General features: G+C 47.2%; 1 protein-coding gene and 1 pseudogene across 4 annotated transcripts in view; both read right to left on the reverse strand.

The window, feature by feature from the left end:
* The window catches only part of LOC114670535 (uncharacterized), a 39,773-nt gene extending 27,338 nt beyond the window's left edge, over window positions 1-12,435 (reverse strand). For 2 of the 3 annotated variants that reach the window (XM_077950392.1, XM_077950393.1), the window contains exons 1-2: window positions 12,114-12,433; window positions 2,726-3,022 (exon numbers count right to left, since the gene is read on the reverse strand). In XM_077950392.1, the coding sequence (XP_077806518.1) occupies window positions 2,726-2,893 (168 nt within the window). In that variant the 5' untranslated portion in view covers window positions 2,894-3,022; window positions 12,114-12,433. Of the gene's footprint in view, window positions 1-2,725; window positions 3,023-12,113 lie in introns of all 3 variants that reach the window. The other variant, XR_013399457.1, reaches the window with a different exon arrangement.
* LOC100424995 (beta-glucuronidase-like) overlaps window positions 1-12,658 on the reverse strand; it is a 433,296-nt pseudogene that overhangs the window by 274,377 nt on the left and 146,261 nt on the right. The gene's annotated exons all lie outside the window — the stretch shown is intronic.

Consider the following 12,658-nt stretch of genomic DNA (forward strand, 5'->3'; position numbering starts at 1 on the left):
CTGAGAGGCTGAGCGCCTGTGGGGAGCCTCAGAAAACCTCTGGATGCTGTTGACCATGCAGCCAAGCTCTCTCCATGGTCACTGACTTAATCAGGCTTTGAATATAAAGTCAGATGACCCACAGAGCTGCTCCTGGGACCAGGGAGACCATGGTGACTTTATCACAGTAGACTTAACAGCTGCAGCAACTCTTACTAGCCCTAATGACACAGCACTGAAACCAAGTGCCAGGAAGCAGACTGCGGCCATGAGGAGGAGGAGGAGGAGGAGGAGGGTGTTCGCAGTAGCTCTGGCAGGGCTTCGGGGCTGGTGGGGGAGAGGAGCCAGGCACCCTAGAGGAGAACCTGCAGGAAGAACAGGGGCTTGGCTGAGCAGAGCATGGCCAGCCTAAGCTGGGGGCAGCCTGCATCCTGGCCTCACCGGTCTCGAGGTGCCCAAGCCAGGGGCCCAGGACTTTGGGCATTATTGGGAAATGATGGCAGCCCAGGGTGAGGTGGCATTAAACAAGATGAGATGCTAAGATCTGCTTTCACTTTAAAGGAATGTTTCTGATTGTTGCTTGGAAAAGAAGAGTCAGAGGCAAGACTGCTGCAGGAGGGCCAGCCTGGAGAACAGGATGGAACTGCAAGGCCAGCTGCCCGGGGGCGGGAGCCTGCACGGGGGCAGGAGCCTGCATTTACATCAGAAGGTGCCTGGGAGACCCTGGCTCTGGCACAGAGGCCTGAGTAAGAGGGCCTCGCTGGGGATTTGGGGACCTCTGTGTGCTGGTGCCTTCCCGCCTGCGTTCCTCTCACCCCTGACTAGCTCTGCCTTGGAACAGGGTAACTACCTTTATTTGAGAACCTGCTGCAAGCCCTGGGGCTGTTCTGAAAACTCAGGCATATCGTTTTGATTTCTCCACCCACAAGGAGCCCTGGGCTTCCTGAAACATTGGGCCACAGCAGCCCCACAGACTGCTGCCCCCCTTCCCAGGCCCAGGTGAACACCCCAGGCTGGGGCGGGGCTGGGGCTGCACCTTGGAACCTAACCTCCACCAGGGTTGTGGTGGGGCCCTCCGTGCCACCTCGGTGAGAACCTGTCACCTGCGGCCCAGGTGCTGCAACCACGGCCTTTGCCCTCCCTCTCCTTCCCACAGGTCCCGCACCTCAGCTGCGAAGAGGGATGGCGGTGGTGAGAGAGAGGCCGCCGCATATAAACAGATGCCCTCCCCACTCCACGCACCCCCTGGTGGCTCAGGAGAGTCTAGGCTGGGGCACAAATGGGCTTTGGGGTGATATCGGAGCCCAGGCTCCTCCCTATGTCCAGGGCACTTGTCCTTTCACTCTAGGCTCTGACAAACTCACAAGCATCTGGGAAACAGGTGCCCTTCTTCTTTTTCACAGCCTCCTGGTGGCCCCAGGCCTTTGTTGCGGAGGCTCTGCTAAAGTGTACATCTAGGTCCCAAGAAAAGACCTAGGCCTCAGAATTCCAGACATCAGGCCCCATGTGAAAATCCGGGTCTGGGAAATCCAGGTCCCAGGAAGTCCTCAGGTACCAGGAAACTCCCAGGCCTCAGTTGGATATCCGGTCCCAAGTTGACACCAAGGCCTCAGGTGAACACCAGGCACTAAGAAAACGTCAGGCCCCAGCTGAGATCAACCCCTCGGTGGTCGCCCAAACCCGACCTAAATACCAAGCCCCAAGTTTACATCGGGCCCCAGGTCACATCAGGCTCCAGGTAGACACTGGACTCTTAAGTAGACTTTAGGCCCCAGGTTCACAGCCACACCCAGGAGAACACCTCACCCCAGGTAGCTGTAGGACTCCATCCAGACACCAGTCCCCAGCTGGACATCAGATTCCAGGTAAACACCAAGCCCCAGTTGGGTATCTAATCCATAGGAGGACATCAGGCACCAGGTTGACACACAGGCCCCACAATAGATGCCTACACCACAGGTGGACGTGAGGCCCCAGGTACATACCCAGTCCCCAAGTGACTATCAGGTCCTGGGTGAACACCAGGTCCTAGATGAACATCGAGACCCAAGTGGATACCCAGGCCCCTGGGAAACATCAGGCTCCAGGTGGACACCAGGACCCATGTGGGCAACCAGGTCCAGAGGTACATCAGGTTCCACATGGACACCCAACCTCCAACTCAGGATACCAAGCCCCCAGGTGTACACATCGGTCCCCAAATACCGAAAGGTCACATACTCTCTGGCCTAATGCAATAGGTTCATCTCCCCCAAAAAATCTGTATTTAGGAAACTGAAAACTACACTTCTCAATCATTCTCACGTCAAGGAACTCTTAATAGAATGCCAAAGACACACCAAAAGAACCAACCATGAAACTCCCGCACCCAACGCGAGCGCAATGATGCTTCACATGGAGGACGCACAGATTAGAAGGGAATAATGGAAATGTGGGACCTGGGACTGCAATAAAAGAAAAGAGGAAAACGCAACCATGCGTACTGAGAAATCCAAGAAGGAAAGGCTGACGTGGATAACTAACCAACCCAGGCCCAATTTCCCAAGAAACACTAGAAACCACACTGCAAAATGAAGCGGCACGCCGAATCAAGCCCAAATCCGTCCAGATTTTCAAAAGTATGGGTCTCTCCCAGATGGCTTAAAAGCCTACAAATTGCAAAGGCCACCTTGAACATGTCCGACCCAACTTGCAGAAATTCACCGCTGGGGAAAGATACAGAAACCAATGCAGTTCCAGAGCTCACCTTGGAGAAGCTTCCTGCAGTCCCTGGGCACCACTGGCTGGCTCTGTGGCTTTCTTGGAGGGTCCATGGCCTCAGCCTGGTCCCCTCCCTCAGCTCTGGTGTGTGGCTGCCAATGACACGAGTGACCTGAACCCAGGCTCCTGGCGTCCTCGAGGAGCCACCCTGCATGCTTATACAGGCTCCCGGCAGCAGGCAGTGCGGCGCTCTCACTCTTGGGTACCGGTTCTTTCCCACTGGCAGTCTGGCGGGGCATGGCTTCGGGGTTCCCAGTCCAGTACCTGACTGAGATCTTCACGCCTTGGGAAAGAAGCAGGGGCAACTTACCCAGGCACCACCTGAGCCAAGATGGCGCCTTCCTCACAGCCTGTGTGGGAGGGTGAGGTCGAGGTCCTGGACGATGAGGGGCGGGGTCAGAGAAACTCCCCACCCATTCTCCCCAGGAAGGGGGCAGGTGCATGGAAGCACACCCCCTGCAGGTGGACATAAGGCCCCAGTGGACACAGAGGCCACAGGAAAACATCACGACACAGACAGTTGACATCAGATACCAGGCTGACACCAGGCCCTGGGTGGACACCAGGTCCCAAGGGGACTCCAGTCCCTGCATGGACATCAGGCACCAGGTGGACAGATCAGGTCACAGTCTGGCACATAGGCAGGCCCCAGACGGACACCAGGCCCCAGCTAAATATCAGGCCCCAGGTGAACACCCAGGCCTCAGGTAAATACCAGGCCCCAGGCAGACACAAGACCCCAGGTACATACCAGGCCACAGGCTGAAACCAGATCTCAGATTTACATCAGGCATCTTGGTGTATGTCAGGTTCCCAGACTGACACATAGGCCCCAGTGGAACACCAGGCCCCACTTAAACTCCAGGCTCCAAGTGGATGTCCAGGCCCCAGGTAAGTATCAGGCCCAAGGTGAACAGGAGGCCCCAGGTGGACATCAGGCCTCAGCTAAATGCCTAGGCCCCTGGTGAACACCAGGCCCCTGATCAACATTAGGCCTCAGGTGGACACCCTGGCCCCAAGGGAACATCTGGTTCCAGATGGACATCAAGGCTCACCCAGGGAAGTCTATCTTGAGACACTCAATATCAAGATAGAAATGAGGCCCTGGGTGAACATCACGGCCCAGGTGGACACCCGGGCCCCAGGTGGACATCAGACCCAAGGTAAATACCCATCCCCAGGTAAACACCAGACCTCAGACAGATTACAGGTCCCAGAAAAACACCCAGGGCCCATGAAGAAATCAGACCCTAAGCGAACTCTGGTCTGCAGGTGGACATCAGGCTGGGTATCCACCTGGGACCTGCTGTTCATGGGGTGGGGGCTGATGTCCACCGACACTGGGCATGTTATTCATCTGCAGGCTGGTATTTACCTGGGCCCTTAGAGTCAACCTGGGGCCTGATGGCCACCTGGGGCCAACATAGCCACCTGGTGGCCTAGTGGTCAGTTCAGGCCTGGTGTCCTTCTGGAATCTGATTGGTCAATATGCAGTGTAGGTATCCACCAGGGGCCTGATGTCCACCTGAGATCTAGGCTTCACCTGGGGCCTGGTGTCCACCTGTAGCCTTGGTGTCACCCTGGGACCTAATGTCCACCTGGAGCCTGGTATCCATCTAAAGCCTGCGGTCTGCCTGGGGCATTATTATGTCACTTGAAGACTAAGTATCCAACTAGGGCCGATTTTCACCTGAGGCCTAGGGTCCACATGAGGCCTGGGTATCCGCCTGCAGACTTGGTATCCTCCTTGGGCCTGAAGGCCATCTGTGACATTCTGTCCAATGGGGGCCTGGGTGTAAACCTGGTGCCTGATGTATACCTCAAGTCCAGTGTGCACCCAGCTGGGACCTGATGGCCACCTGAAGCCCTATATCCACCTGGAGCCAGGGTGTCCACTTGGAGCCTAACGTTCACGAGGAACATAAATATCCACCTGAGGTCTCATGTCTTCCTGGGGCCTAGGTGTCGATGGGGGGCCTGGGCATCCACCTGGGGCCTGATGTTCAACTGGAGCCTGCTGTTCCCTGGAACCTATTTTTCAACTGGGAACCTGATGTCCACCTGGGAACCGGCATACGCCTAAGACATAGTGTCAACCTGGTGTTTGATGTCCAATATTCTTCAGGCTCCAGGTGGACGCCAGGCCCCAGGTTAACACCTAGGCTTCAGGTGGACACCAGGCCCCAGGTAAGTGCTCAGTCCCCATGCAGACATCAGGCCCCAAGTGGACACCAGTCCCCAGATGAACATCAAGCCTCAGGTGGACACGGACTCAAGGTGTACATCAAGCACCAGGCTCACACCCAGGCCACAGCTGGACGCAGTCACAGGTGGACAGCTGTCCCACAGAGGATACCAGGGACTCAGGTGATCATCCAGGGTCAAAAGGAACACGAGGCCCTATGTAGGCAGCAGGCGCAGGATAGATATCAGATTCCAGATAAACACTCAGGCCCTGGGAGTACAATAGGCCCTAGGTGGATACCCAGTCCCCATCTGAATATTAATTCTCACGGGACAGCATGCTCCACATGGACACCAGGTGTCAAATAAATGCCTGGGCACCTGGTGAATATCAGGCCCCAAGGGGACACCCAGGACCCAGGTGAATACACCTGGGTTGGTATCAGGACCGAGAACATCTGACTTCAAGGGACTAGCAGGTCCCAGGTGGCTAAGGAGGCCCCAGGTGGATATCAGATACCAGGCTGACACCTAGGGCATTGGTGGACACAAGGCCACAGAAAAACAATAGGTGGACATAGGCCCCAGGTGCACACCAGGTCCCAGGTGGATACCTAGGACCAAGGTAAACAACAGCAACCAGGTAGATACCCACACCCCAGGTAGAAACCCGGCCCCAGACAGACACCAGGCCCCAAGAGGATACCTAGGAACCCAGTGACTATCAGGACTCAGCTGGACACCAAATTCCAAGTGGACATCATGCCCCAAGTGGTCACTGAGGCCCCAGGTAAAGGCCCAGGTCCCAGGTCAAAACCAGGCCCCTAATAGACACCCGGCCCCCAGATCATGGCGCCTCAGTTGCACACTTGACTCCAAATGGACATCAGGCCCTGGGTGGACACCAGGCCCCAGGTGGATACCTAGGCCCCTGGAGAACATCAGGCCCCAGGTGCACATCTAGGTCCCCCTGACCGAGCTGGTCTCCGCAAAAATGATACACTAAGCATAACAGACCATGTGACTGTTTCCTAACATCTTTCTATCCACAAAGTTTATGTAAGATTATATCTCACAAGAAGAAAAGTATATATTAGTAAAATACAACAGATGATTTAAAAATCAAAACACAGATCATATAAGGGCTTATGTAAAACTTACAAACACTTCAACAAAGAATTATACTTTCAGAATTTTAAACTGTTCACATAATATGCATTGAAAACAGCATATACTGTTAGACGTGACGGTAAATGAAATGATCAAGTAATATAAATGAAAAATGGCCTCAAATCGGCAGTAGTAAGTAACTAATGTGGAAAACTGGATGGAGAATTAACCGTAATTCAATTATCTACATTAAAATGACTCCTACATTTCTTAAACAACTCAAAGCAGAACTACCATTCGATCTCGAAATCACACTACTGGGTATCTACCCAGAGGAAAAGTGGTCATTACATGGAAATGACAGATGCACATGCATGTTTATAGCAGTACAATTTGCAATCGCAAAAATACGAAGGCCATCAGCTAAATGCCCATCAATTTTTTTTTTTTTTTTTTTTTGAGACGGAGTCTCGCTGTGTCTCCCAGGCTGGAGTGCAGTGGCGTGATCTCGGCTCACTGCAAGCTCCACCTCCCGGGTTCACGCCATTCTCCCGCCTCAGCCTCCCAAGTAGCTGAGACTACAGGCGCCCGCCACCACGCCCGGCTAGTTTTTTGTATTTTTAGTAGAGACGGGGTTTCACCATGTTAGCCAGGATAGTCTCGATCTCCTGACCTCGTGATCCACCCGCCTCAGCCTCCCAAAGTGCTGGGATTACAGGCTTGAGCCACCGCGCCCAGCCTAAATGCCCATCAATTAAATGCCCATCAGCCAACGAGCGCACAAAGAAAATATGGTATATATACACTGTGGAATACTACTCAGCCATAAAATGGAATGAAATAATGGCCTTTGCAGCAATTTGGATGCAGCCAGAGGCCATTATTCTGAGTGAAGTAACTCAGGAGTGGAAAACCAAATATCATATGTTTTCACTTGTAAGTGGGAGCTAAGCTATGAGGATCCAAAGGTATAAGAATGATATAATGGATTTTGGGGACCCAGAGGGAAAGGTGGAAGGGGGTGAAGGATAAAAGAGTACATACTGGGTGCAACGTACACCACTCAGGTAAGGGTGCACCAAAGTCTCAGAAATCACCACTACAGAATTTACTCAAGTAACCAAAAAACACCTGTATCCCAAAACTAATGAAAAATAAGACTCCTAGATGCAATTGGAAGCCATACAACATACAAAGAGAAATTGATCCTATGTAGCTGAAAAGATAAAAAATGATTTTTCAATGCAAAATGCTGTACATAAGGCATCAGTTTCATCATGGGAGATATGAGTGTGATTCTATTCACATTGTATTGCTACTGTGAAACAGACACAGACATTATGCTGTTGGAGTGAATATGTGACTTTTTTCTTGCCTAATTCAAACAGATCTTAGACAAGGAAAAGATACTCATATAAAACCAATTTTGTTCCCACACATATTCCATTTTGTAGTAAAAGAGACAAAGTAGAGTTCACGAAATGTAACAAACTATATAGTAAACATGACTCGGTACATTTGGAATTACAGTAATCAGAAATTTCAAGTTGAAAGAGCAACGAGATGGTTTTACGGCCTGTAATACAGACAAGAATTAATGAAATGTATAGTATCTAAAGGTAGTGTGAAGTATGGGAAAATTGGTACTGGTACTATTACATAAAATTAATGAAAATATGATTTTAACAGCATATCTGAGGGTGAAAAGTAATTATCCTATTTTAACATGCTCATTGATTTTGGATCAGCAATTCCAAATCTGAGAAGCCGTCACAAGTATGCTTAATTGCGCATAGTGATACATGCTCAGAGGCGTTCATTATAACATTATGGTGGGTGAAGATTAGAAAAAACCAGGCTGTCTCTTGGTGGTAGTGAATGTTTTAAAATACAAACCAACAGAAAATAACACTTCCCAAGTGAACATTCTTACAGTGACTATGACCTAAAACTTGTAACATTCATCACTTCTAAAACATGTTGAGCATGTTTAATATATAGTTGCATTGTGAACTCATTAAATATTTGTGTAATTATAAATAGAAAACATTAAAAGGAAAGGTTACAACATAAATACAACTGACATTTAATTCATTGTTCTGATTAGCAGTGCACTTATTTATATCGGTAATTGAGTTTACGACTATATGCATGCTCTTTATTCTTTCACATTTTTATTTTCAAAATAAAATTGAATATATTTAAAGTGGATGGCCTATTTTGATTCATATATACGAAAATCTACATTTGTTTGTGTATATATATGTATATATACATAGTTAAATGATCACTACAGTCAAACTAACACATCCATCTTCTCATATAGTTAGATGACAGTACCTGAAATACACTTTCTTTGCAAATTTCTAGTATATGCTATTATTAACTATAATCACGTAACTGCAACTTTGTACTCTTGGACCGACAGATCCCCTTTTCTCCCACCTCCCTGTCTCTGGTAACCACCATTCTACCCTGCTTCCATGTATTAAACTTTTTAAGATTCCGGCCGGGCGTGGTGGCTCATGCCTGTAATCCCAGCACTTCAGGAGGTCAAGGCAGGTGGATCACCTAGGTCAGGAACTGGAGGCCAACCTGACCAACATGGAGAAAAACCCAGTCTCTACTACAAATACAAAAAAATAGCAGGGCGTGGTGGCACATGCCTGCAATCCCAGCTACTCAGGAGGCGGAGGCTGGAGAATCGCTTGAACCTGGGAGGCGGAGGTTGCAATGAGATGAGACTGCACCATTGCACTCCAGCCTGGGCAACAAGAGAGAAACTCTGTCTCAAAAAATATATATATATAATTAATAATAATAAAGTACCTCAACACCCCGCTATAATCAACACACCACTATCGTCAATGGGCAGATCATCCAGAAAACAAAAAATCATCGGTTAAGCTGTACTCTATACCGAATAGATCTAACAGAAATTTACACAGACTCCACAACTTCACAATGCACATTCCACTCAGTAGCACATGCATTATTCTCCAGGATAGACTATGTGTTAAGCCACAGAACAAGTAACAACACATTTTAAAAAACTGAAGTCATATTAAGTATTTTTTCTGACTACAGTGGACTACTACTAGAAATTATTAACAGGAACTAGGCTGGGCACGGTGGCTCAAGCCTGTAATCCCAGCACTTTGGGAGGCCGAGACGGGCGGATCACGAGGTCAGGAGATCGAGACCATCCTGGCTAACACGGTGAAACCGCGACTCTACTAAAAAATACAAAAAACTAGCCGGGCAAGGTGGCGGGCGCCTGTAGTCCCAGCTACTCCGGAGGCTGAGGCAGGAGAATGGCATAAACCCGGGAGGCAGAGCTTGCAGTGAGCTGAGATTCGGCCACTGCACTCCAGCCTGGGTGACAGAGTGAGACTCCGTCTCAAAAAAAAAAAAAGAAATTAACAGGAACTTTAAAAGCTGTACAAATGAAAATTTAAAAACATGCTCACGTACAACCAACAAATGAAAAAATTAAAAACCCATTGAAACTAATAAGGAAAATTAAAAATCCACAGCAACAAATAAGAATGAAAACACAACACAACAAAACCTGCGGAATGCGGCAAAAGCAGCTGTACGAGGAAAAGTGCATAGCTCTAAATGCCTACATCAGAAAAGCAGAAAGATCTCAAAAGCCAACCTCAGAGTACACGTCAAGTGAGAAAAACAAGAAAAATCAAATACTAAAATTAGTAGAAATAAATCATGAAGATTAGAGAATAATTTTAAAAAATAGAAACTAAAAAAATTACAAAGTCAAAGGAACAAAGAGCTGGGTTTTTTTAAAAAAAAATCAAAATTGACAAGCTATAACGAGACTAGAAAAAAGAAAACTGCAATAAAATAGGTGAAAAAGAAGACACTACAATTGATAACAAATAAAAAGGATCCCAACAGATTACCAAAAACACCTACATGCAAACAAATTGAAAAACCTGGCAGAAATGAATAAACTTCTGGAAACAGCAATTTCGCAAGCTAGAATAATAAGAAATACAAAATCTGAACAGACTAATAATGAGTAATGCAATTAAAGCAGTAACAAAAGTCTCCCATCAAAGAAAAACAGAAGAATAATGGTTTCACCACTGAATTCTACTAAACATTTTTAAAACAGGTAATACCAATTTTACTCAAAATATTCCCCGAAAAATGAAGACGAAGAATACTTCCAAACTTGTTCTATGAGGTCAGCATTACCCTGCTACAAAAACCACACCAGGACACAACACAGAAACAAACACATCTCAGCACAATAAAAGCCATATATGGCAAACCCACAGCTAACATCGTAATCAATGGGGAAAAGCTTAAACTCTTCCTCTAAGATCTTGAACGAGTGTGGCTACTTTTACCACTTTTATTCATCATGGTACTGGAAGTCCTAGCTAAAGCAATTAGACAGGAGAATGCAATAAAAGCCATCCAAATTGGAAAGAAAAACTCAAACTGTCTCTGTTTGCAAGTGACACGATAATTTATACAGAGAGAACCCTAAACATTCCACAAAAAAACCTACTAAAAATAATAAATTTAGTAAAGTTGCAAGATACAGTATCAATATACGAAAATGAGTAGCACACACTGTGCACCAACAGTGAAACACATAATAAAGAAATCAAGAAAGCTGTTTCATTACAGTAGCTACCCACCCCTCTAAAAAAATGATACCTAGGGATAAGCTTAACCACAAAGGTGCAAGGTCCTACAACGAAAACTAGAAAACACAGATCAAAGATATTAAAGCAAACACAAGTAAATGGAAAAATACCCCATGTCCATGCACTAGAAGAATATTGTTAAAATATCTCTCTCTATGTGATCTATGGAATCAATGCAATCCATGTTAAACTACAAAAACATTCTTCATGGAAATAGAAAAGAAAATTCTAAAATTCACATGGAAATGCAAAACACCTCAGATAGACAAAAGAATCTTGAATTTTAAAAAAGCCAGAGGCCTCACACTACTGATTTCAAAATATACTACAAAATATACTATAAATCCATAGTAACTGCACATATATAGTATAATATCAAAACAGCAGAGTGCTGTAAAAAAAAGGGGGGGCGGGGAGAGACTAATGACAGACAGACATAAACAAAACAGAATAGAGAAGTCAGAAATAAACTCACGCATTTACAGTCAACTCATTTTTAACAAAAGGCACCAAGAACACACCTTCTGGAAGGACAATCTCTTCGATAAACTGTGCTAGGAAAACCCAACACTCACATGTAGAAGAATAAATCTAGACCGTTATCTCATCATATACAAAATTCAACTCAAGATAAAGATTTAAATGTAGGACCTGAAACTATGAAACTACTAGAGATGAAAACATACGATAAATGCTTAATAAAATCGGTTAGGAGAAGAAATTTTCAGACAGACATCAAAAGTACAAGCAACAAAAGCAAAAACAGACAAATGGAATTACATTACACTTAAAAGCTTCTGCAACGCAGAGGAAGCAATCAGTAGAACGAAGAAACAATCCAGAGAATGGAAGAAAGTATTTGCAAACTATGCATCAGGCAAGCGGTTAACACACAAAACATAGAGAGCAAAACTACTCAAAAGCAAAAACACAATCTAATTTAAAAATCAGAAAAACGTCTACCCCAAACCTTTGTACCCCACCATTATTTCCCCACCTTCTTTTCCCAACTGTCTTCACCCCTGTCCCTCTCACCACCCTTTTTTCTCCATCTACCCCCAAACTTTTTCCCCACCATCTTTTCGCAAAGCCCTCTCTACTCTCCAGCTCATCACCCTTTTCCCCCTCTCCCTGGCCACCCTCTTTCCCCCCTCACGCTCTCATCATCCTCTTTTGCTCCCGCATCTACCCAAAAACATTTTCCCCCATCTTTTCCCAAAGCCTTCTCCCCACTGCTGCTGCTCACCACTCTCTTTTCCCCCTCCAGCTACCAAAAAACTTATTCTCCCACCATCTTTTCCCCACCCTCTGTCTGCTCGCCAACCTTTTTTCCCTTTGGCACTCACCACCCTCTTACTACCCCTCCCTCTATCCCAAAACTATTTTCTCCCCTCCTACCCCTCCAGCTGCGCTGTCTCCGTGGCCGCCACCAACCGCAGTGAGGCGAGGTGCGACGTCACAGGCCCCAGCCTCCAACGTGGGGCAAGTAGGTCTCCCATCTTCTCGTCCTCTAGCTGGACAGGAGCAGCTCCCGCTGCCGGAGGCCCTCGTACAGTTCCCACAGTGCTGCAGTCTTGGTCGCCACCACCAACCGCGAGGAGGCGAGAAGCGAGTCACAGCGTCCCTGACTCCAGCCTCCAACCTCCAAGTTCCAACGAGCAGCAGACGGCTTCCTAAGCCAGCACGAAACAACTCCGCCCGCAGACACTGAAAAATCTGAAAAATACCCGCCTCAGCATGCTTTATATACTGAGGCTAGGCAATGGGGGGTTCCTGGACTACATGTTCTGATTGGATAAGATGAACCTCTAGGCTTACTCTGATTGGACTTTATTTTCATGCTCTGATTGGTTGTCCTGATACTTGCTCTCATCCAATCAGAACATGATAACAAAGTCCAATCAGAGTAGGCCTAAAGGTTTTTTCTCATCCAATCAAAACAT

The sequence above is a fragment of the Macaca mulatta genome, chromosome 10 (assembly GCF_049350105.2).
Source record: "Macaca mulatta isolate MMU2019108-1 chromosome 10, T2T-MMU8v2.0, whole genome shotgun sequence".
NCBI classification, from domain to species: Eukaryota; Metazoa; Chordata; class Mammalia; order Primates; family Cercopithecidae; genus Macaca; species Macaca mulatta.